The 25,802-nt window shown below is 31.2% G+C and overlaps 2 protein-coding genes across 2 annotated transcripts in view; one reads left to right on the top strand and one right to left on the bottom strand.

Annotated features, from left to right (window-relative positions):
* The first annotated feature begins 242 nt into the window (after positions 1-242).
* On the top strand, positions 243-9,490 carry LOC145327771 (uncharacterized). The gene is made up of 16 exons (XM_080171325.1): positions 243-302; positions 846-929; positions 1,068-1,122; positions 1,524-1,604; positions 1,920-1,996; positions 2,395-2,509; positions 2,732-2,774; positions 3,082-3,215; positions 4,820-4,883; positions 5,335-5,413; positions 6,088-6,154; positions 6,608-6,707; positions 7,033-7,079; positions 7,693-7,745; positions 8,295-8,434; positions 9,235-9,490. The coding sequence occupies exons 1-16, from the start codon at positions 244-246 to the stop codon at positions 9,348-9,350; spliced, it is 1,314 nt and encodes a 437-aa protein (XP_080027451.1). The 5' UTR covers position 243; the 3' UTR covers positions 9,351-9,490.
* Positions 9,491-10,307: 817 nt separating this feature from the next.
* Positions 10,308-25,802, bottom strand: part of Mad (mothers against decapentaplegic homolog 1) — a 36,333-nt gene continuing 20,838 nt past the window's right edge. The window contains exons 4-12 of the mRNA XM_080172219.1: positions 21,426-21,554; positions 20,563-20,650; positions 19,381-19,448; positions 18,903-19,002; positions 18,338-18,513; positions 17,738-17,933; positions 14,559-14,725; positions 12,702-12,824; positions 10,308-11,353 (exon numbers count right to left, since the gene is read on the bottom strand). Of these exons, the coding sequence (XP_080028345.1) occupies positions 11,237-11,353; positions 12,702-12,824; positions 14,559-14,725; positions 17,738-17,933; positions 18,338-18,513; positions 18,903-19,002; positions 19,381-19,448; positions 20,563-20,650; positions 21,426-21,554 (1,164 nt within the window). The 3' untranslated portion in view covers positions 10,308-11,236. The remainder of the gene's footprint in view (positions 11,354-12,701; positions 12,825-14,558; positions 14,726-17,737; positions 17,934-18,337; positions 18,514-18,902; positions 19,003-19,380; positions 19,449-20,562; positions 20,651-21,425; positions 21,555-25,802) is intronic.

The raw sequence follows: 25,802 nt of genomic DNA, 5'->3' as shown, positions 1-25,802 counted from the left end.
GACTTTAGCCCTTTTTTTATTGACAAAATTGAGAAATACTTATTGCTTCAAAATTATTCAATGTTTAAACATTTTATCTTTTATCCTTTTTTATGATAAATAGCTCGTGCACCCTCTATTCTTTTACCTTTTTAATATTTTGATATATATAAAAAAATATGTCATTTGAATTCATTGATATTTTTCTTCCATGTTAATTCTATTTTAAGAAATTAAAAAAATAACATTTTATTTTTAGAAAAAATGAAGCCTAATATAATGTTATTGTTTTTGATATTTTTTGCCATAACAAGTATATTTTGGTAAGTTTTGATTCTTTCTTTTAGTTTTTCTAAAATTAGGGTCTGTCTTTATATGATTAAGTTAAGGACAGTAAGGTCTGGTTCATATTTTCAAAGTGCTTAGTCGAGCACAAAAATCTTTGTTTATTTGTTTACCACTTTAGGGTAGGTGGTAGGTTATATAGCTTATTTGGTAGCACTGTAAGGTTAGGGCATCGCAAGTATTGGCCCCTCAAGGTTAGGGACCCTTGCAGGGATTAGGCATTAATAAAAAATACAATCCCCCCTCCCTATTTTCTATTTGTTTCAAATATAAGGGAAAAGATCGGAGTTTTAAGTTGTGTACTAATCATTCAGGGACGTCCAAGGGTGGGGGGATAAAGGGGTGATCACCCCTCCCCCCTCAATAATTAAAAAAATCTTTGACGTCCTTGTATTCATTCTATATTTAATTGTAATGAAAATTTTTATTCCTTTCTACAATTACCATATATATTGCATAACTTATCTGAATCCTATTTAAATAAATTTTTTTCTACCTAAATTTTATTTGTTAATATTTAGTGCCTATGATAATTCCACACTGGACAGAAAAAGAAAAAATCTTGGAATTTTTAATGTTGTCCAGTTTGAAAATGAACCATGCACGTAAGTTTATTTTTACAATATAATTAATCTTATTATGATTTAAAATCTAGGATTATATTTATAAAGATATTGTAAATGACTCTACGAAAGTTTATTGTCAATTGTCTTATCTCTTATAAACTTCATTCTTTAATTCAGAGGAACAAATAACCTGAATGGAACCTGTTATACAGAATCTGAATGTTCAGACAGGGTAGGACAATTCTTTCATACATTTTTAAAATGCTGTTCAAAGTTTCTGGAATAAAAACTAGAGGCTCTATCCCTAGAGGCCTCTATAGGCACTTTCAGCAGAGTCAACCCTAGGTTTCACTAATAAAAAGAAAAGGTAAAAAAGGGGGTATGGGGATAAATTTTTGGGTGGCGATTTCTCTTAGAGGATTAGATAAACCCACCTCAGAAATAGATTGAAAAAATTTGTCGGGACTAATAAGAAGCTTTTCTGTAAAGAAAAAAATCCATTTCGGTCCGGCGATTAGTTAAACATTTTAGTTCAAATGGACAAATAGATATTCTGCTACTGTAGTACTTAATCTTAAAATTAAATAAATAAATTAATTGATAGATAGATTAATAATTTTGGTAATTTTTCAGTCAGGAACATCGTCAGGAAGCTGTGCCTCTGGTTTTGGAGTATGTTGTACTTTCTCTCTTGCCTGCGGTGGCAAAGCTTCGGCATGTTCTTGTTAAATATTAAAATAATGGATAAAAAATAGGTGGATATTGTGACAGGGAAATTTTTGGTCGTCAATTTAGGTTGCTAATATAGCTCTCATGTATTGGTCAGTACGCTCCTCCATGGCCAGGGGAGAGGATGTTGGTTATTATTATATTATCCAGATGGGAGAAACATTTTAGGTTTCGTGATTTTTAAAGACATATTTTTTTCCCATTTATACTCATTTTAGGATAAGGCAAAGTGAAAATACTGCCATCTGTTAAAATAAGATTTCATGATCATTTTAAAACAAGATCATATGAAATTTGAAGGAAAATGCCACGTATGCCATTATGACCTCCTATTCTACATCAACTAATTCTGACCCATGTATCTACACAATCTGCAAGTAAGTTTTGATATTTTGTCTATGTGTTGTTATTAAGATCTCTTAAACTGCTTAATATAATGATTGAAATGATTAATCTATTGTTTCAACAAACAATTTTATTGATTTATGTTATCTATATGACATACATCTGTATAAATAAATAATACTAATATTATTAAAGTTTTTTTCAATTAAAGACATTGATCTTAAAGCTGAATCAGAAGGATGGACAAAATAAGTTATATAATAGATACCTGTAGACAGACGTACAAACATAAAAAAAATGTAGATTTTCTATGATCCGGAAATCGTCAACAGAAAATAAACATCTTCAAGCAGTGAAGAAAATACCAGTTTTTGTAGCTAATTCACAATTTTTAAATATATTGCTGTAAATGATATTATTATACATCTAGGATGAACAGTGATATTTGCAAGTTGAGGATAGATTTTGAGAGTATGACTCTCTCTGATCCTGAAGATTTTGATACTTCTGCTACTCTTGCTACTGGGGTTCTTCTAGCTTTAGAGGTTAGTAATATATTTTTATTTTGATACATCTAGTACTCTTGATACTATAGTGTTCTTCTAGCTTTAGAGGTTAGTAATATTTTTTTATTTTGATACCAATTTAGATTTTAAGTGGATTTTGAATATCATTTTTGAATTTCTACCGCACGCCAATGAACAAAATTTAACATTAATAAACACATTTTTAAAAATTATTTGTAAAATAGCAACATTTTATTTTAGGCAGGACAGTGTCAGAAGGATACGTTGACTGTAACTAATCCAGGTAAAGAAGTTTCATTTTTCAAAAGTTGAAACATCACTAAATGAGTCTATCAATCCAAGGATCTTCAAATCTATCTTGTAGTTTGACTATTTAAATGTGTATTGATTGCTCTAATAATCTGTCTTTAATTTTAATCCATTTGGATTCTTTCATGATCTATCTATATATCTATTTATATCTATCCATCTGCATGGATTGTAAATGAATCAATCTATCTTTCCTCCAATCCAATAATCAATTGATATATCTATTGTATGATCAATGTATCTATCTATAACTCAACCAATTATCTATATTATCAATTCAGATGGAAAGGCGCCTCCTGTAATCTGTGGAGTGAATACTGGCCAGCATATGTTTGTATCAGCCTCTGACCAATGTAATCAGATAAAAGTAGATATTGATACCGGTACCTCTACCACCAGAAGTTGGCAAATCAAGGTAAAACAAGGAAATCAAATAAAAAAGCAATTTTTTTTGCATAAATCTTAATTTTTACAAAAAAGCCCTACCCATTTGTTCTATTTTTTTATTTTAAAAATCTATTTATTTATCTTTCTATCTATCTATCTTTCTATCTATCTATCTATCTCTCTGCCTATCTATCAATCTATCAATCAATCAATCAATCAATCAATCAATCAATCAATCAATCAATCAATCAATCTATCTATCTATCTATCTATCTATCTATCTATCAATCAATCAATCAATCAATCATTCTATCAATCTATCTATCTATATTTTAATCTATCTATCTATCTATCTATCATCTATCTATCATCTACCTATCTATGTCAGGTTACTCAGTATGAGTGCAGCAGTCCAAATATTCCTGTAGAGGATTGTCTACAGTATCTATCTATCTATATATCTATCTATCTATCTATCTATCTCAGGTTACTCAGTATGAGTGTAGTAGTCCAAATATTCCTGTAGAGGATTGTCTACAGTATCTATCTATCTATCTATCTATCCCAGGTTACTCAGTATGAGTGCAGCAGTCCAAATATTCCTGTAGAGGATTGTCTACAGTATCTATCTATCTATCTATCTATCCCAGGTTACTCAGTATGAGTGCAGCAGTCCAAATATTCCTGTAGAGGATTGTCTACAGTATCTATCTATCTATATATCTATCTATCTATCTATCTATCTCAGGTTACTCAGTATGAGTGTAGTAGTCCAAATATTCCTGTAGAGGATTGTCTACAGTATCTATCTATCTATCTATCTATCCCAGGTTACTCAGTATGAGTGCAGCAGTCCAAATATTCCTGTAGAGGATTGTCTACAGTATCTATCTATCTATCTATCTATCCCAGGTTACTCAGTATGAGTGCAGCAGTCCAAATATTCCTGTAGAGGATTGTCTACAGTATCTATCTATCTATATATCTATCTATCTATCTATCTATCTCAGGTTACTCAGTATGAGTGTAGTAGTCCAAATATTCCTGTAGAGGATTGTCTACAGTATCTATCTATCTATCTATCTATCCCAGGTTACTCAGTATGAGTGCAGTAGTCCAAATATTCCTGTAGAGGATTGTCTACAGTATCTATCTATCTATATATCTATCTATCTATCTATCTATCTCAGGTTACTCAGTATGAGTGTAGTAGTCCAAATATTCCTGTAGAGGATTGTCTACAGTATCTATCTATCTATATATCTATCACAGGTTACTCAGTATGAGTGCAGCAGTCCAAATATTCCTGTAGAGGATTATCTACAGTTTCTATCTATCTATATATCTATCTATCTATCTATCTATCTCAGGTTACTCAGTATGAGTGTAGTAGTCCAAATATTCCTGTAGAGGATTGTCTACAGTATCTATCTATCTATCTATCTATCTATCTCAGGTTACTCAGTATGAGTGCAGCAGTCCAAATATTCCTGTAGAGGATTGTCTACAGTATCTATCTATCTATATATCTATCTATCTCAGGTTACTCAGTATGAGTGCAGCAGTCCAAATATTCCCGTAGAGCATTGTCTACAGTATCTATCTATATATTTATCTATCTATATATCTCAGGTTACTCAGTATGAGTGCAGCAGTCCAAATATTCCCGTAGATGATTGTCTACAGTATCATACAGGTTAACTTTTTAACTAGAAAGCTATCAAGCTGTGTCATTATTTAGATTAATCACAAAATCTTAAAATATGAGTGATTATAGTAGGGGTTTCATAATCAAACTTCCTAGAACGATGCAACATTACGGGGCCTAATAGAAATAAATATTTACAGTCAATCATTTACTATTAAGGATGGAGGGGGTCGCTTTTTTTCTTAATATTCTACATATGTAATTACTTACAATTCTAATAATATTAATTTTTAAAAATATCTTCATCCTAAAGGATGCCAGCAAACCTGGCAGGTTATTTTTATTATTACTCCTTTATGACTTCAACAATACATTAGTGTTGAAAAATACTATAAATACTCCAATATTGCTAGCCTTGGCCTTTTGTCCTGGAGGCTAGCATAACTGGTTTTAATCTATGTGATAACAACTTTTTTTTATTTTAAATGAATTAATTCAGGAACCTCTGGTACATTTTACAGTTTCGGATGGGATAAATCTGTTACAACTGTTACCTCAACCTCGCATATTCATCTACAGTAAGTTGGTTGTAGCACAGCTACAAAATAATTAGGGTATGTGAATGTCCGTATGTCTGTCTGTCACTGTTTGTGTTTGGATGGGAAAAATCTGTTACATCTGTTACACACAACCTCGCATATTCATCTACAGTAAGTTGGTAGTAGCGCAGCTACACAATAATTAGGGTATGTTCGTCTGTCTGTATGTCACTCTGTTTGTGTTTGGATGGGACAAATCTGTTACAACTGTTACCTCAACCTCACATATTCATCTACAGAAAGTTGGTTGAAGCGCAGCTACACAATTATTAGGGTATGTCCGTCCGTCTGTACGTTACTCCTTTTTGACAAATTTAAAGTAATTAAAAATTGTTTGCAGATTATTTAATTCTGTTACATTTATTTCGTTTATCCAACTTCATGAAAAAATGTCCTTATCATTTTCTAGGGAAAATGCTTATATTATTTTATTTTATCTTCAGGGGATTTAAGAATTCATGTAAACTTTAAATAAACAAAGGTGCTATGTTCAAATCTCGGCCTAATCACATTATTTACATTGCAAGTCGATTTTTCTGAACTAACCGACACACTTGCGATTTGCAAAACTTAGCGCGTAAGGAAGACACAAGGACTGAAAGTTAGGATAGATTAGTTTCCCAAATAACAGTTATTTTGTGTTTGTTATTTAGGAACCAATATTATGACATATGCTTCCGAAGAGAACGAGGGTACTGCTCACTTTGTTTTACTCCTCAGGTATAAAAAATTACAGTTTCCCTCAAATGAAAAGTAGAGCACAGAACCCCCCCCCCCCCCTTAAATTGAAACTATTTGAAAATAAGGAGGAGATTTTAAGGTTAGGTTATATTTGGTACAGGGTAGCCTTACACCTTGTATCTTGGATAAGACCCCGCAGGTTTTAGGCCATGCTTAGAAAAAAAATCAACCCCCCACCCCCCACTGCTAAATTTTATTACGTTAGGTTTCGATTTTTTTTTCATTATCTTGTTTATAAGTTCACATGTTAATTTTTCTATCAAGCATCTTATAGTGCCCATAAAAAATGACATCATACAATACAAATGACTAATGATAGGCAACATACATTTTAAAATTGGTCAATATAAATGTATACCGGCCTATCATTGGTAATTTGTATTGTATAACGTCATTTTTTATAGGTTAAATAAGCAGCTTAATTCTTTTCAGATTTTCAAAGTAACTCCATCCCCGAATTCCTTTACAAGCTTTGGGGTTAGCGCGGCAGGAGCGGGACCTGGCACCTCTGCCATTGGTCTTCTCTGTGGCAGTAAGTACATGGATAGATAGATAGATAGATAGACAATATAGATAGATAGTTGGATAGATAGTAAGATAGATAGATAAATATTCTAGACAACTACCTCTCCAAATTAGCAAAGACCCTTAAGTTAGCAGACGAAAAAGAACTTGAAATTTTTTCTTAACCTACTATCAGTTGATTTTCAAAGACCCGGCCAATAAATAATTTTGACAGGGTATTTGCCACGTTGAGAAAGTTACATAATACATATAGCTCTTGCCCACTCATTATTTTACTTTAATCATATAGATGTTGGAAGATAGATAAAAATTAATGATATGTATAATTTTAGTGACATCAGCCACAGCTATAAACCCAGCAACTCAAGATTACATTGAGGTAGAATTTAAATCAAAGCAATTGGATTTAAATTTATTCGCCTTATTGGCGTAATTGGTTGAATGTATTGTACTGGAGTAAATACTACTGGCGGCAACGCCCATAGAGACCTCTAGGGGCACGATAGGAGGTTGAAAGTTGTTTTCCACCTATAATTTTTTTTTAAATAAAAGAAAAATATTTTTTTAGGGTTGGTATTTTATTTAATGGTGATTTCTCTTGGGAAGGTGGAGGTACCTTTCCATAAATATTTATAAACCTTCTTTAAACATATGTAAAATATAAATGGAATCTATATCGGTTCAGTGTTTAGCAATAACTGTGGTTAAACACAGACACACAAGCATACAGCCACATCATGTTACTTTAGTATAAAAATTTATATTATCTTAAAACAAATTGTATGTTTTGCTACATTAACCACGTTGTTAAGGTCAAATCTACACAAAATGGAAACCGAAACAGTTTGCCATACTGAAAAATCATGAATCGTATCGTGTTATATCCAGTTTTCTACATATAATCCCGTGCCCACTAGTTTTAATCTTATAATTGTACCTTTAAATATCCGCGGAAAGCTGCTTATATACGATGCGATAAATAACTATTTTAGGTTAAGAATTTACAGCCGAGTACAGGGACCACAAAGACTGCTGGCACTTCCAGGTAGAATTTTGACATTTTTTAGCACAGTGGGGTTAATAAAAGATTAATGGAGATTTCTAAGCATTATTCACAAGACCACAAAAAACTGTATTATTGGTGCTTATTTCAACATTAAATAATTTTAGGTATGGGCCAAATTTCCCCCAGAGGGATGATGTTCTATAGCTCCTATCTGTAATGGAAATTTTAAAATAGTCAATTTAAAAAAAATGAAAAAAGAACATGTCTTAGATAGCTAATGTTGCCTTTTGTATAATAATTATTAAAACTATTTCTATTACGACTTCAAAAATATTCAGTGGATTAGAACTGGTTAATTGTGAAAAATTATGTATCGTATCGTATTCATATTATATCCAGTTTTCTACGAGTATAAAATGTAAAATCTTAATATTTAAACCAGTTTTCTTTTTGCCCGTGCCTTATGCATCTCAGGACTAACAAAACTGGTTTTAATCGTATAATTGTAAATTTTTATATTCTGGGAAAGCTGTTTATAATATGATGCAATATATAATTATTCCGGACTGAAGTTTTGATTACAATCAGGATATGTGGTACTGTGTTTAACGCCAACCCAACCGCCGCGGCTCAAGCAGCTGCCAGTCCTAGCTCAGCGTCTACAGCATGTACATGGTCCACTCCATTTAAATGGGGGGTCAGATTCAATGGAGAGGAAATTGCTATTGGTGAGTTTGAAGAAGCTTTTCATAGTGCCAATAAAAATGACGTCATACTAGCCTACCATTGGTCAATTAAAATGTATACTGGCCTGCCATTGGTAATTTAGTCTGTGGTCTAACATTGGTCATTTGTATTTAATGACGTAAATTTTTATGGGCATTGTAAAGTGCTTTGATTTTAAAAAATAAACTTTTAATTAATATCAGTAACTTTTACTAACCCTTACATACAACTTCATTATATAATTTACATTCATACAGCTTCTATTTGTCTTATCATTTATATTGACTTATAATTATCTAGTTAAAGTGTAATTATACAGTCGATAGGTCGATATTATGTCAGTTATAACCACATTTTGTTAAAGTCAACGAAAATATTATACATTTGAAATAAAATGGTATATCTATAATACAAAGTAGAACGATGTCTGTCCGTCTGTCTGTGACTCAGTAACCGCTGGGTATATACAGACGGGTCCTGCGGTGGTTTTAAGATTATTAAATCAATTAAAGGTTGTCGCAAATGTAGGTATTAAATGTGAAAAGGTATTTCCAATCACTTCTTTGGACGAAGACCCAAGAATCTAGGGATGACAGTTTTAATATGGTGCACTAAAATTCATAATAACATTTCCAGTATGGCTTTGAAACCGACTAATATCCGGTGGATAAGTACCGGTACTCAGCCACACAGAAAAATCTTGTATCGTATCGTATTTTATCCAGCTTTTTACAATTTTTTTTATATCCGCGGAAAGCTGTTTATGGAATACGTTGCGATAAATAACTAATACTATTTATAGCCACCCCTGCATCCGCTACTGCCCAGAACACGTACGAGCACTACATTGCTGGCACTACTGGGGCTGGTGTTGGCTACTCAGGATTCTATATGAACTTCTGGCAAAATTCTTGCTAATTTTTTCATAGTCTCAATTAAATGGGTGAGTGCATGACATATAAATTAATCTGCTTAACAACAGTGTGTTTTTTTAATAGAACAAAAGTATTGCTTTATTTAACCCACTTACTATTGACATTTTCTTCATTGGCGTGGGACAAATCATGCCTTAATTGCTGGTTTTTACAAAGTGATTATTTTGACTTCTGTCATTGGTAAGTGGGTTAAATAAAGAAATACTTTTGTCTTTGAATTAAAAAAAACACTATGTACGATTTTCAAAGATCATTCAAAGTTACCGAAAGCGGAATTTGGGGCACGATTAATTTAACATTAAATGTCATCAATGAAAATTTAGTATTTATTATTGTTTTGCTGTTTATATAATGCAAAATTGCTTTTGGTAATGAAGTCCTACCAAATTTTTAAAGATACATGTAGCATTAGTTTAATATGTGTAGCATTGATTAAATATAGTAATTAGAAGTAGATATAAAGTCTTTTTTTTATTAATATTATTAATATAAATTATCCTCTTTAAAAACTATTAATGAAGACGATTTTAATGACAAAATTTTATCTTATGAAAAATCAATCTGGTCATTAGGCCATGTCCTATAAAATTTCCTAGGCAAGACTTGGAGATAGGGTTCTTTGCCATTACATATACTTAAAGGACCAGTTTGAACTACACCTCATCATACTAGAGACCATAAAATGGTACATACTGCTTTTATGTTAGGCTCATGATATCAATAGTAACAGAAGGGGAAATGTCTTGGCCCATGAACAGGTGCAACTCATTACTGTGCTGTGCATAATTAAGACTTCCAGACAAAGACCGTGCAATCAATAAGCCATCGGGCGAATGAAAGCTTTACATTGCAATTATAATATAAAATATACTACAAGGTACGTGGAGAATGGAGATGGCTAGAACCCGAAACAACACATCTAAATAAACAATACAAAGAATTGACTTAAAATTTATTTGTTATCTTTTTATAAAATATAAACGTCACAATATAATGTAAGATACAATAATAATAAGATACAATATCATTAATTTCAATTATTTTTATCATTTTTGTTTGTCAAATAATAAAAAAACAACTTGGCGCCTTGCAGTTGTAATTTTTTGTTGTTGTATGTCAAAATTTCATAAAAATATTAAACATAACATGTCATTATAGTCAGAAGTTTTTCCTATAATTTAAAATGGCACTATATATTAAATACAGAAAAAATGTAAAACTTAAATTCATAAATAAATCTGAGGTAGATTCTTTTAAAAAAAAGTTAGGGTCGGTGCTCGCTGGTGAGGCAAAATCTTTTTGTGAAAAACCCTCCAAAAGTCACATAAAAAATCTACAAAAATTAAATAAAATCATAGAAGGGCTATTAACATAAGATTTTATTTAATTTTTGTAGATATTTTTATTTGGTTTTGGAGGATTTTTCACAAGAAACAATTTTGCCTCACCAGCAATGCTGTGACCCTTATTTTTTTTTTTTAAAGAATCCACCTCTGTTTTTATTAGTAGATTTGTACTTTTAAGACACTTAATTTTCTGGTTTTTTTTACATTGTTCTCTAATGATTATCAAAAATATTATTTATTTTAATATCTAAACGAATATTCTAATAAGAATTTCACAACATTTGCTTTCACAATGCTTTAAGTCTAAACCTGGTTTTGAAGTTATGTGTCAGTATTTTCTTTAAAAAATTATGCCAAATTTAACGTTATTTTTCACAGATTTTCATTGTCTACTTATATGTTGTCAAATCACATTTTCCTGCCATTAGAATTGGTTTGATTATTTTAGACCTTATTTTAGTCATTACTTTGAAAAGATTTTATTTACGACCAAGACCATCTATTTAGTCATAACATGTGATAATTATGACACAGAAGAGATATGATTTCCAGGGCTTCCCATTTGTGTGAGGACCTTGTCGAGCCACTGGAGGGGGCCATGCAGGTGCACTTCTATCCAGCAGGGGGTAGAGGTCACATCCTGAAAAAGATTAAATAATGTCAATTATAAAAGTAACAGGATCTCCAGTATGGCTTCCAAACTTATTATTATCCGAAGGATAAGAACCAGTTCTCAGCTTTACTGAAAGAACCATGTATAGCAACGTATAAAAGACAAATTTTCTACAATACTAAAATAAAAATTATAAGAATCTGTCTATAATTAGAAATTTAGAAGATTCAGGGATAAGGGATAGGAAACCTGGCCATTAATTAGGTCCCGGCCTAGATTCTAAAGGGATATTGCAACTATTACAAATTACTATCAAACTGGCGGACGCTCCCAAGTAGCTATAGCTCTAAACCAATAAGAATCGGCCTGTTTTTAACAACCAATCACCAATTGGCGAAAATTTTAGAAGCAGACAATTCTGGGAAAAATAATGATTTCGTCTGCTACTAAAAAATAAATATAAATGGTGTTAGATCACATTAGCTTAATTATTAAATCTGCTTAGAGTTAAACATTAAAAAAGGGCCATATAGAAAAAACAAAAATAACGGGATTATTTTTTGGAAAGGAGGTAGCTACGAATTTTCATTTGGTAGTTTATAAATTAGATGTTGTATTTTGAATTTTAAAAATTTAATACGGAATTGGTACAACACTTTAACCCTAATATATGTACAATACACAATAAAACACAGTACAAATAGATCACTACATAATATCACTACAAAGAATACTTGATAGAATGTTACCCAAGTGCATATTAATTTATTTATTTTGAATTTTAATTAGCAATGAAATTTTCAAATAAAATTTTTACTCATTAATAAAAATGCAAATAATACAAACTAAAATCTGTCTGAATGAAACCCAACGATAGCTTTCTGACAGTTCAAATTACCAAAGTAAAAGATAAAAAAAATTTGGGAGAGAAAAAACTTCATTTTAACAAAAGCCATTAATATATAGGTTTATAAAAAGTTATGTTTTTTACTTTAAACTAGCTACCTGAATTTGATTCTATACTTTATCTACACACACACACACAGCTTTTTTATTAGCGTTTTATACGAAGCACTGCGCCATCCCAAAACTGGTTTATTAGGCTAGAAATAGGCCTAGGCTTGAAATAGGCCTGAAATAATATTTTCCTACGTTTCCCATCCCTTATCCCTGAGAAGATTGAAAGTCTACATTTGTGCCTGTCCCAATGATTCTTCTGTCTATATGTGTGTGTATCTATCTATTTATTGCTACGGTACATGTCTATGGTATTTAGCTCTCCAACTTTTTTCAAATTACATCTTTATATCTTTCTAGGTATCCTTAATCTATTGGTATTTGTATCTATCTCTCTATCTATCTCTTGCTACACTACCTGTCTATGGTATTCAGCTCCCCAGCCCTTGACAAATGACATCCTAATGGTGCACATTTTCGTCAACTCGTACACGGCTTCGAACCCGTGGTTCACGCTTTGGGTCAGAAGAGTTGCAAACTCCTAAAAAATTATATAATTTAAATGTTTGAATAGTATATGAGTATCTTTACTTAAAACTGATATTTTAGGTAGTAGATTTGCTAAGTATTTACATCCGACCAAAGTTAGTACAGTCTCTACGCAGTTTCTATTTTTTCGTAAGGATTTATTACAACATTATTGTATTTTGATACATATGAATATCTCGCATCGTATTATAATCCGCTTTCCGCGAATGCAAAAATGTACAATCATAAGGTTTTAATCTTAAAATTGTACAGTTTTATATTCGTAGAAAACTGAATGTAATACGATGCTATAAATAATTTTTCAGTAAGAAGGAATACCGGTTCTAATTCAACGGATATTAATCGGTTTCAAAGCGATACGGGAAATTCCATAAGCTAATCTTTTTTATATGTAACCTACACTATTTTATTCAAAAAGTAAATATATGAAATTAAAATTATTGCATGATACCTTTTAAACATTTTTAATAACAATATTTTGCAAAAACCCCTTAGGAGCACAGCAACTCTGTCAGTGGGTTGTAGAACTATTTTCAATTAAGAATTAAATCACATCTTAGATTAAGGCAAATGAGTATCCATGAACTTTTTCGTCAGGCAAAAACAAGTAAAAAATCTTTGTTTTATTATGCATACAAGGCTTAGCTTTAACTGAAGTGATTATCCTTGTTGAAATGAGTACTGGCAAAATTTAATTGCATGTTTCTCTAGACATTATTTGATTTAGCGCTTGTCAAAACTAAAGCCATGGATGTAGGCAATCATACTTCAAAACCATTTGAATGAACTAAGTCTATTACTATCAAAACTATTATGCATGTTTAGACTCCCCGCAGGGGTTAAACCATGGAGATAGGGGAGATTGGACTATTTATTACACTAGTCCCCAAACTTTTAAAATAAAGTTTTATTTGTTTGCTTAACAACATTAAGGACTTTTATTGAATTTTTATTAGTTGATTTATTATTTCAAACGTTTCAACCACTAAGTGTAATCTACAGAAGGGATAATTTTGTGTATCATCATTCGGGATGTACATCAATTTATCGGTCATTGTCTTATCCTTTTAGACCCAGGTTAAACGAAAGTAAACAGATTGGATTTTGAGAAGTTAAACAACGTTTATAATGTATTAAATATTTGAAACAATGGAAAGTAAAGCTTTTTCTTATTTGACATTTGTTTTCTATTATAATTGTCCTTAATTTAAACTTGCTTAAATACAAATTAGAATTTTAATATACAAACATGCTTGTATAAAAATTATAGCAAGAGGATGATTTCGAAGGATGTAACTAATGTAGGTATGTAAACAATGTTTTTAAGAATTATCCTTTTCTCCCATATAATGTTTAAAGTTTGAAATACAAAATTTATTTCATCCTTAAAATCAAAATATTTTTTGTTTTTAACTTACTCCTGTATTTTAGGCTTTTCATACGGCCTATAAAAAATGGAGCCATACTGGCCTACCATTGTTCAATTAAAATGTATATTGGCCAGCGATTTAGTCTCTGTATTGGCCTATAATTAGTCATTTGTATTCTAGTTCATTGCTTTAGCTAGTATAGATATATATAGCAAGAAATATTTTTAGTCCTAAATTTCTGATGTCAGATGGATAATCCATTCATTCATAGATACATTTAAGTGGAGCTTACTTTAGCTCCTTACTCTACCTTAGTCCTAATTTACTACATCCCAAAGCACTATTGCAAAATTTACCTGGTTATTGAAAATTTTGAGGGAACATCCTGGCGGAATCTTACAGACAGTGGTTGGATGGAATCCATGGTGGTAGTTACAGTTTCTGGACTGCACAAATATGGCCGAGTCGGACAAACATTCGGCATACACCTCCCCTCCTACATAGTAAAGGTGCACTCCCTTACCTGAAATTATAAAAGAAATTTCATATATAAAAAATAAATAATATTTTGGGGCCGTGATTAAAATATTGGAATTTTCTAAAGACAGTATTTTGTCAGGGTAAAGTTAGGATATACATATATGGTTTTGGATGTAACAAAGTGTAAGTGAGTTAAATAAAATTATTTAAATCGCTCCAAAGCCATGTTTATCAGTATACTGTTTGAGGAAGAGGACAGTTATATAAATTTCACTTGTACCCAAAGTTTTATAACCACGTTATCTCATTCCTTGACTCAATAACTTTTATTTTCACTAAATTTTGATTGGTTAGTTTAAACTAGTTGTGTCTAAATGTTTCAAGCAATAATTATATCTACAGAAGGGGTTACCTTGTTTATGATCATTGGGTATTATGGTTCGATAAAAATTCATTTAAACCATTTTTAAAAATGGATCATACAAAGTTGGAGCAATTGACACTTGCATCCCATTACACAAGACTAAAGACAATCTATAATACAAAGTAGAATGACGTCTGTCCTTCCGTCTGTCTGTCCCTTAAGATCTCGGTAACCACTGAATCGGTCGGATTCTACTATTTAGGGAATATACCTACTGGTCCTGTGGTGGTTTTAGGCTATTTTCTTCGGACTTGGGACACCCCCAACCCCCCCAAAAATAAAAATCCATTCCCCATTGTTTCGGCAGTTAATTTAAAATGTAGTGGTGATTTTTTAAAATTACCTCTTGGGGCAAAGCCACTAGAGTCAAGGGGAGAAGCCGCTAGTACATATTATAAAGTTGCTACTCGTCGTGTTAAAAGATGAATTATTTGTTGCAAATTTGAGGACAGTTATGAAAAGAAAATGTAAATTGTTAGGTAATCTTTTGTTACATGATCACACACATACAAAACATACTTTCATATGTGCATAGTTCCTTTTAATAGCGAAGCTACTATAATAATAATCTTCCAAATAAAAGTTTCAATAAAAATCTATGAAATACCACAACACATTTTTCCCTTCCTCTAAATTTAATAAAAATGTTGCAATACTATGTTGCTAATAATTATATTCTTTTTTAAAATATATAATGTCTCTCATAGGGTGCAAAAGGGGGGGGGGGGGTTGTCAAATTCCCCCTTTCAATTAAAATTTTAATCCCTTCAAGAAATAAAACTCTGGAAAACCCTGGGCAGGCAACATGTGTCCCATTTATTTATATGTTTTTTTATTTCCTCCACCTTTTTACCAGTTCGGAACTTTTTAAATTATTCCTATCATATTTTACAATTTCTTGTTAAAAAAAAGCATCAAAAACAATTTGTCTAAATTATTACCTAATAAAAAATACTGGTAAAAAAAGTTTAGTATGCTTTTCTAAAGCTTATATTTCACTGTCCACTATTACAAAAAGATTGCCGTTTGAATAAAAAACAATAGTGTAATAAGCACTTTTTCGCTTTCAGTGGATTTTTCCATCCTTGTTTGTTTGTTTCCTTAGTTAATAATTGCCTGTTCTGTATCTAAGGAGTTGCACTTGCAAATTTTACAAAAAAAATGAATGCACTAGTTGATACTATTTTAAACTGCAAAACTTTCATATACTTAAGTATAGTTTGTACAATCTATTTTTCATTAATAGAAAATCAAATTATAAAGGTATCCAAAGTTTCATAAACATTCTCATTCTTTGGTTTAAAAACTTTGATGAATCTTGATTGGTTGATTAAAACTAGCATTGTCTAAACATTTCAAACAAAAATTCTTAACTACAGAAATGGTTATTTTGTTGATTATCATTGGGGATGTAATTGTACATCAAACTATCGTCCATTGTCTTAACTCCAAAGCGCCCGACTTCTATAAATTTTTTTCTGCTACATATACTTTATTTTAATATGCATCTATGTTCCTTTGCTTTGCTGTTTTCTGGATGTGTTGATCCTTGTTATTTAACATACTGCATTTTGTACATAATACACCCATTGTTATCCAATTAAAGTCAAACTAACAATTTTTTTCAACGGAAAAAAAATTTTTAATTGTTTTTTTTAAATCCGCCAGTTCAATACTAAAAATCTTCCAATTTTATTTTGAGTACATTATTTCTTCGTATTTTCACAATAGCTTTTCTTCTATTTCTAGCCCCTGCGGAGTGCTCTAACCCTGCGGGTCAAATTGCCTAAACCTGCGGGGCAATCTCCTAACCTAATTTAACCTAACCTTAAATAACGTATTAAAAGCAACTTTAGAATTACGAGGAAACGCCCCTTAAGAGGTGTTGCCAATTATTTAATTAATAGTTTATTGACGAAAATAGCATGAGCTAGGGAAATGCCTTGATTTATTAGCAGCTAGTTGATTTGTTTTGTATTACTGCTTTACATATAGGACATAGCCTCTACTTTGAACCAGAGTTGTGGATCCGGATCCGCAAGGATCCGCACTTTTTTGAGTCCAAGGATCCGGATCCTTGGACTCAAAAAAATGCGAAAAAAATGGAAAAATCTACCTAAATTTATATAAAATAGTCACTTACAAAGACATTCTTGTGATGAGAGCCAATCTTTAACGTTTAGGTTCAGACTTAAAAATTAAAAGTATTTTTGACTTCGAGATTAAGGAACAAATATTTTTTGAAAAATTTGGTGATTTTATTTTTATTGTCAAGGATCCGGATCCGCGTACAATCAATGCGGATCCACAACTCTGCTTTGAACATTATTTAAAACAAATGTTGAATGTTCTTAATTAAATCTTTTCATGTAAGAAAAAGATACACCTTGTAATTTAAGTAAAAAAGTTTAGTGCGATTTTTCTACGATCTACTTTTTTGTTGATAACAATTCAACACAAGATATTACATTTTGTTCCAATAAATATCTGTAAAAACAGTTCTTATTTTTTTTATTCAATAGTTATATCCCCTATATATGATATTATATCTATCAATAATCCAAAACTTGACGGACGTATAGACACATGTCAGTTATAGAGTAGCTACGTTCTTATAAAAATAAATATTACCTATATGTCTTCTAGTGTTCTCAATAGTTGAATTCCTATTAACATTGGATAGTTGGCCCAGGCAGAATCTGTTGTTATTCTTATTAGATGGGTTGGTGAAGCCGTCAATGATGATAGAATGGGTGTTGGCATGGTACACCTCTCCCACCCGACTGTTCAACTCGTAGTATGCTATGCTGGCCCAGTAGATTGGCTCCTAAAAGAAAATACCTAGGTATTATGATATCCTTTTATAAAAAGTTACAAAGTAGTAAGTTTTTTTTTTAGTTTGAAGCTTAAGATCTCAATAACTACTGAACCGATTGGTTTCGCTATCTTGGTAAGCTTCACGTGGGTCCCGTGATGGTGTTAGGCTATTTAATGTTCAGATTTAAGTCTTGAAATGGTTTTAAGCTATTTTTCTAGTCCCATTGAATATAGAGAACCAAGATGCTAGGGGCGCAACCGCTAGAATCCTTATAATTAAGTAACAGGATCTGTGTGTGTATGTCTGTCTGAACCGAAGGATCTCGCTTACCGATGTGTTTCTTATTTACAAAGTAGCTTTCTTAAAGGTCCTGGAAAGTTTTTAACTTTGCACCTGAAATTTTTAAAAATTACCTGATAGGGAACTGCCTCAGAAAGCGTCGTGTTATCAGTTTCCATGTTCTGGCCGGGTGGTATAGATCCCGCGGAGCTGGGGGCGGGTGGCCGGTCTAACCCGCCACCATCGTCGTGAGGGCTGTAGGCGGGCGGGGGAGTTTCTGGTCCCAGTGAGAATGGAGAATGAGGGTTGCCTGGGATATTTAGAAAAATCAAATACTTTTCCAAAATTTATATGTCTTTTCAACTTTCTATCTAATTTCTTGTCAACTCTAGTTTCTATTTACATATTTTCATGAAAGTCGACTCCATCCCAATTTTCAATTTGAGTTTTAAAAATGAAATTAAAAAAAATTTTGGCCATATTTTAGTTAAATAGTAAAAAATCTTCCCTGGACCTACAAGAAGCTTTACAATAAAGGAGAATCATATCGGTACAGTGGTTTAGATTCCAAAAAGCTTACTACTTTATATAAAAGGAAAAAAATAATTAATTAGAAATCTTTCTCAGCCCAATTTATAAGTACTTCATCATTATCATATATTTCAAGTAACAAATACTCATTATCAATCGCAGGATTACCTGTATGACCCGAGACAGTGCTGCCCCCAGGAGAAGGTACTGAGATAGGACTATGTGGGGGAGGTTGCTGGTACGGGCTGTGAGGTCCGGGGTACCCATTCTAAAAGAAAAAGACAATAAATTAAGCACAAAATAAATAAATTAATAAATTAAAGCAACATTCTTACGTAGGTACCCTTTATTTGACAAAAAAAAAATATGGGTACTTCTGGGCTAGTGAGGGGCTCTAACACTTCAGATCATTTTCCCTACTGGTAACTAATTCTGCGGAGACTTATTCCTACGTAGTACTTTAACTGTGGTGATCTTCTAGCCTTTACATAACCTAACCTTCCTTAAAATAAGCATATTCTCATTTATATTTTTCTCATGTTTCTTGTTTAACATATGAAAAGTTTAAGAATGATACTTTTTCATATTGAAAAATTATTTAATGACTGATTTTTTGGAAGAAAAATTGAACCAAAGTGAAGCTTACCTGATTGAAAGAGACATTGTGTGGCATATTTGGCTCAGGAATCTGTTGATACGGCAACAAAGAATGTCCTTAAAAAAACAAAATAAATCATAATTTTCTAACATATAGTTTATTGTTATTTGTATTGTATGACGTCGTTAATTATAAAGAGCATTCTTTTGCTTTTGCTAAACTCATATAGGAACTTTCCTTACTTAATTATTTTTCGTAAGCTTTTCATACTTCATATACAATAAATGTTATTCTTGTTTCAACATGTGAATGTTTTTGATGGATTGCGCATAAAATATTTTGCAAACACACACACACACACATAAACTGCACACATGTTTTGCACTCTAAAATTATGCAGAACTACGCAAAAACTACATAAATATTGTCAAACAAGATCATGTATTTCCATAACAAATTTAAAATAATGAAGAGCATAAGAGTATGAGGTTTTAAAAGATTAAAAGGCATCAAAATCAATTTTAGTTTAAAGAATATAGATATATTATATACTCCAATATACTCTAATAGCTTTGTCGCCATGGGCACTAAAGTATATTAATAGCGTTATACAACTTTCCAATTGGAAGGAAGGAGTTAGTGAATTAGTCAGTCAGTGAGGAAGGCGGATACTTATAGAGATGCTACGCATATAAAAATCCACAAAGTAAACATAACGAACATAATCTGTGCGAAACTTTAATTTACCATGTAGTATGATTAAAATAAAACATGAGCATATTTATGTGTGTGTGTGTGTGTGTGTGTGTATGAGTGTGTGTGTATGAGTGCGTAGTGTTTAGATTTTGATTTAATTATAATGATGATTTAATATATTTATGTAATTATACTTTATTTAAAACGTTTGAAATCTTTAACTCTAGGAAGATTTTGTTATTTTAAATGCTCTAGAAACTTAGATTAAAATAGTTCTACAAAGATTTCCTCCCCATAACTAGACGTTAAAGATCTATTTTTTACATGTTAAAAAATATAGACAAAATTGTGGGGAGGGTTTTTTTTTTTATTAAAGCATAACCCCCTAACTCAGATGAGCTACCAAATACCCAATATAACCTAACCTAATCTTATCTAAAGTAATAAAAAATACCCATATTGTTAAAAACTTTTTTTTCAAAAATGTGCTTAACAAGACACTTTTACATACCTATCTTAATATCTATCTTTTACCTGGAGCAAATTCCGAATGCCTTGGTACAAGAACAGGCGGCATAACAGGTGATTCCACGCGCTTGTAGTGGTACGGGTTAATGCACACCTAAACAATATTTAGAATTGTTTTATCCTTACATAAACGTTAATAGGATGTCTGTCTGTCTGACTGTGTGTACCAAATGATCTCGCTAATTCCTGCACCGATATTGCTCTTCTTTACAGTGAAGCTTCATAAAGGTCCATGGAAGGTTTTAAACTATTTTGGAGAAGAGTATTTAAATCCTCACAAGAAAAATATTTTTCATAATTTTGAAAAAAACTTGAATTGAAATTAGGGTGGTGGTTGACTTCTCTCACCCCCTCCCTCCCTCAATGCCCTGGAGGCTTTAAAGTAGTAAGATTTTTTTTGTATAATATTCTTTGATATAAAGTAGTAATTTTTGGTTTGATTTTCAGTTTCTTGATGAATTTAGATCCTGGAAAGGTATTTGATAAAACTGTTCTTTTTTTATAAAAGACTTGCAATGTTTTAGGCCATTTTCTGCCTTCTTTCTACCCCCCTCAATGAGCGTCTATAAGATAGGGCCGAAGCTTTTTGTGACAAAAAATTGCATAAGGAATAGTACAATCACATTTTTTTCCTTCAAATTTCTTATGGTTTCTTTGGTTTTAAAATATTTGATTTCAGAATTTAATCTATCTGATATGTTTAAGTAGCGCATCTACAAGAGTATTTAAGTCACTAGGCAATTATAAATTACGTCCAAATGAATATCTAGATATTTGATTTCTTAATATTAAATGTAACTTTATACTATTTATCTCATCTCTTTCTTTCTGGCTATCTACCTATATAATTTGGTATCTATCTATCTCACCTCCATTTGTTTGCTATTGAAAGGAAATTCACAAATATCCAGAGGTTTAAGTTCATGATGAGACTGAAGGTCCGGCCATCTCCATACTCGGCAGTAGATCACGTGGGGCAGACCTTTGCGGTGGGACACCTGCAAATATAATTAAGTTATAATTCAGGGATCTAAAGAGATGAGACAATGGTCGTTAAATTGTTGTACATGCCCAATGATACATAAAAGTACCACTTCTTTAGATTAAAGTTAGTGGTTAAAACGGTTTATTACTCAACTTAATTAGCCCACCAATCAAAGTCCCCAAAGTTGTTAAGCCATCGAATAATAAAACGTTATTAGAAAACTTTGGGGGCTAGTGTAATAAACAGCCCAATACCCGCTTCCTCCCTGAATAGTACAAAAAAAATAGTAGAAAAAAACAGGCAAAATTAAAAATAATATTACAGCAAATTTTACACAATAAAAAGAGAGTGGAAAATTTGATATTTGTCAAAATATGACATAAAAACATTTTAGGTAATCACTTGTTTTAGTAACCTTTTGACCCATAGTTTTTCCTGTTAAAAATATTGGCTGTTATTTTATCAACATAAATAATAGTTATAATCAGAAAGAGAGAGGGGACAATAGGCTTTTTATTACACTAGTCCCCAAAGTCTTCTAATAACGTTTTCTTATTTGTTGGATTAACAACCTTTGGGACTTTCATTGAATTTTGATTGGTTGGTTTATTAAGTTGAACGTTTCAAACACTAATTTTATTCTTCATAAGGGGTAATTTTGTGTATCATCAAAGGGGATGTACATCAATTTATTGGACATTGTCTTGTCCCTTTATATCCCTGCATAAAATATAAGAAGGTTGTTTAGTGCAATAATATGGACGTAAATGTATGTCAATCAAATTTGGTTTTACCAGAATTACATAATTTGTCAGTTAGGGTTCAACAAGTTATTTAAAAAAATCATTATCAAAATACAGAACTCAAATCAAAGCTCTAACTTAAAACCTTTTGAAATCAAGAATCTAAAGGAATAAGAATATTTCTGACTAATTGATGTACATCCCATTCCCCAATGCTAATACAAAAAATTACAATTAGTGGTTGAATCGTTTGGACACTCAATTAAAGAAACCAACAAAGCCAAATTCGAATAAAGTACCCAACGTTGTTGAGCCAACGAATAAAAACGTTTTGATAAAACATTAGGGACTTGTGTAATTAACAGCCCATTGTCCCCTCTCTGTTTTAAAGTAAAAAAAACAATCTAAAAAATATTTTATTCTATTTCATTGAAAAATCCTTTGTAGATTTGTTGAATGAAAAACAAATTAAAACTTCAAAGTGGAATTCCTTTTAATTTTATCAATGAAAATTGTGCACGCTTTGTATGAAGTCACTTTTTAAGACAGTATTCCTTGTTTAAGGAATTCCAGAAAGGGAATGGTAATTGGCAAATAATTTTGAGAAAACTGCACGGTTTTAAGCAAAGATCAGAAGGGATAGACGATAAAGAGAGAGGTCATTTTCTAGTAAATCCTGTAAAGGTGTGTGTTATAAGGCCTAAAAATAGTAGTAGAACGATAAGGTGCTCTATATATTTGTATTCCCTATTGAATAGAACAATAGGGAATTTTTTTTTTTTTTTGATAACCGTACCTGGAATATCTTTAAAAAATACGAAATTTCTATCAAACGCTTTGTTTGGCTCAAACTGACAAAAATTAAAAAAAAATATAATTATAATAATAATGTTTTCTATAGGTACAATGTAAAGGTTAAGAACAATCTATACCATTAAACTAAGGAAGAAGCCATTCTTTACAGGTTGATTTATTATAATTATATTTTTTTTTATTTTTGTCAGCTTGAGCCAAACAAAGCGTTTGATAGAAATTTCCAGATATTCCAGGTACGGCTATCAAAAAAAAAAAAAAAAATTTCTTCCCTATTGTTCTATTCAATAGGGAATACAAATATATAGAGCACCTTATCGTTCTACTACTATTTTTAGGCCTTATAACACACACCTTTACGGGATTTACTAGAAAATGACCTCCCTCTTTATATATATCCCCAATGATAACAAAATTACCCCTTCTGTGTAGATTAATATTATTATTTTAAAAGTTTAAACGCTACTTTAAAACCATCCAATTAAATTTGAATAAATCCATATTTATGAAGCATATTTATGTGTTTTATGAAATTGCTAACATTTTATTTATAGCCTTTATTTTTCCCCTTTGTTTAGGTAAAGTCTATTTGATTTTTAGAAAATTTAACCTTATCCTTAAAAATTTAAAGTGCATTAAAATTAAGCCTCTGTTTTATGTATTAATCAGCTCTTTTTTTTATAAAAAAAATAACTTAAATCTATATCCTAATAAAACTAGAATAAAACAACTAGTAAGATTCCCAGAGAATAACAGCTTAGCAAGATCTTTTACTTTGTGTAAACAGCAAATCGTTCTAAACTGTGCTTTCACTGTATAGTTTAAGTCTTAGTTTATCAATATGTCTACTGTGTCTAGTGTAGATTTTCTTAATTGAATTAAAATAACTCAATTTCGATAATTAGCAATTCTACAGTAACGTAAGGGATATTTTCAGAAAAAAATATTTTTTTTTCTCTTTATTAGGTATACATAGCAAGTTTTGTAAATTTCTAAAAACAATCTTTATGAAGAAAAGACTTTAACAAGATTAAAGATATAAATAAACACAAACCTTTTGAATTATATCATGATATTAACCATATTATAACCTATGTGTCATTATATTTTATATGTTATAACATTATGTTGCTAATAATCTCATAACTAACTTATCATATTTATCGTTTTTGAACATATCTATCTCACTGTGAGATTGTTAAACATTGTTATTAACTTAATGTACTAATGATTATTTGCTATCTGTGTATCATTTTGTTAGTTAATTGTTCGTATTTTTCTTTTTATTATTTATGATTTTTTTTAATAAGATGAATAAATCATTTTAACAACGCTACCGCGCTTAATCCTTAGACAGAATATTATGTTAGTTTCAAAGATATAGACTTTTATTTGCATAAGTGTACATGATTTCTATTCCTGACACTCATTAAATGAAAGCCTGGTAAATGTTTATCTAATCAAACTGACAAAGGTACATTTTTAAGGGATCCAATGGGATATAAGACAATTGCTAATAAATTTATGTACATCCCCAATGATTATACACAAAATTGTCCCTTCTGTAGATTACAAGAAGTGGTTACAACGTTTGGACACTTATGAGTTTTTTTTATCAAGCTTGTAAGCCTTAAAAGATATTAGATGAGAAAACAAGTAATTTTCTATTTAAATTTGGATCGGAAATAATTAGATAATTACTCAGCCTTTACTAGGAAACAAATTACCTATTTTATTGGATTTTTAAATTTGCATAAAAAACAATCAGACTTGAGAGCGTCAACTTTGATGTGCTCTTTTATTTTGTGTCATTTGTTTGACAGCTTTTTTTTTAGAAGCAAATCTACATTGCAATAACAAATTTTCTGTGTGACTATGTTAGCATAAAAGGAAGGTAGGAAGGCGACATTGGGATGTTCATTACACTAGTCCCCATAGTTCTATGAAAACAATTTCTTTTTCGTTGGCTCGACAAATTTGGAGAATTTATTTATTTTGATTGTTCATTAAAATGAGTGTCCAAGACTTTAAACGTTTTATTGCTAATTGAGATCTACAGAAAGGGCATTTTTGTGTATCATCATTGGGGATATACATCAATTAATCGATCATTGCCATATAGAGATTTAGATCTCCGATTAGAAAAAAACAAAGTACAAAGTATAAAACTAAGAAAGAAAAAAAGAGTGAATATATTTTTATAAAAACAAGAAAGCTTTAAATAAGGGGGGCAGCGGTTCTGACACTTTTGCGTAAACAGTGATTATAGGCATTGTCTTTAGAATGAGAGTATAAATTATTTCACAAAAAAATCCTTTTGGGATATAGTTTTCCTATTTAAAAAAAAATTGGATTTGGCCTCTAGGTTCAGGTGCTGCAGGCCTCCAGGTTGTCCCTGGACAGGTAAAAATGAAAATAATTTTTTTTTAATAATTAGAAGTCAGGTTATAAAACAAAATATGCCTCTTTTTGACTGTTATTTACATATTTGAAGATAAAAGATGCATATTTTGTTTAAAAAGTTGAACTTTAACTCGTAAAAAAAAAATTTGTTTCATCTTTTCCTGTCCAGAGACAACCTGGAGGCCTGCAGCACCTGAACCTGGAGGTAAAATCAAAATTTTTTATTTCTAAATAGGAAAACTACATCCCATAAGGAAACTTTTTTTGTGAAATAATCTATCCTATCACTCCAAAGACAAAGC

This window comes from Acartia tonsa, chromosome 9 (assembly GCF_053477335.1).
Source record: "Acartia tonsa isolate MP-2025a chromosome 9, ASM5347733v1, whole genome shotgun sequence".
Classification (NCBI taxonomy): Eukaryota; Metazoa; Arthropoda; class Copepoda; order Calanoida; family Acartiidae; genus Acartia; species Acartia tonsa.
Note: the sequence above shows the minus strand (reverse complement) of the source record. Positions and strands in the feature narration are given on the sequence as shown.

What these genes read in the sequence shown, in the direction of transcription:
- LOC145327771 (XM_080171325.1), top strand. Translation starts at nt 244, where the DNA reads ATGAAGCCTAATATAATGTTATTGTTTTTGATATTTTTTGCCATAACA. An exon ending in CCTGCGGTGGCAAAGCTTCG is followed by an intron (nt 1,605 to 1,919) that starts GCATGTTCTTGT and finishes TGAAATTTGAAG; the next exon opens with GAAAATGCCACGTATGCCAT. An exon ending in ACCTCGCATATTCATCTACA is followed by an intron (nt 5,414 to 6,087) that starts GTAAGTTGGTTG and finishes TTTGTTATTTAG; the next exon opens with GAACCAATATTATGACATAT.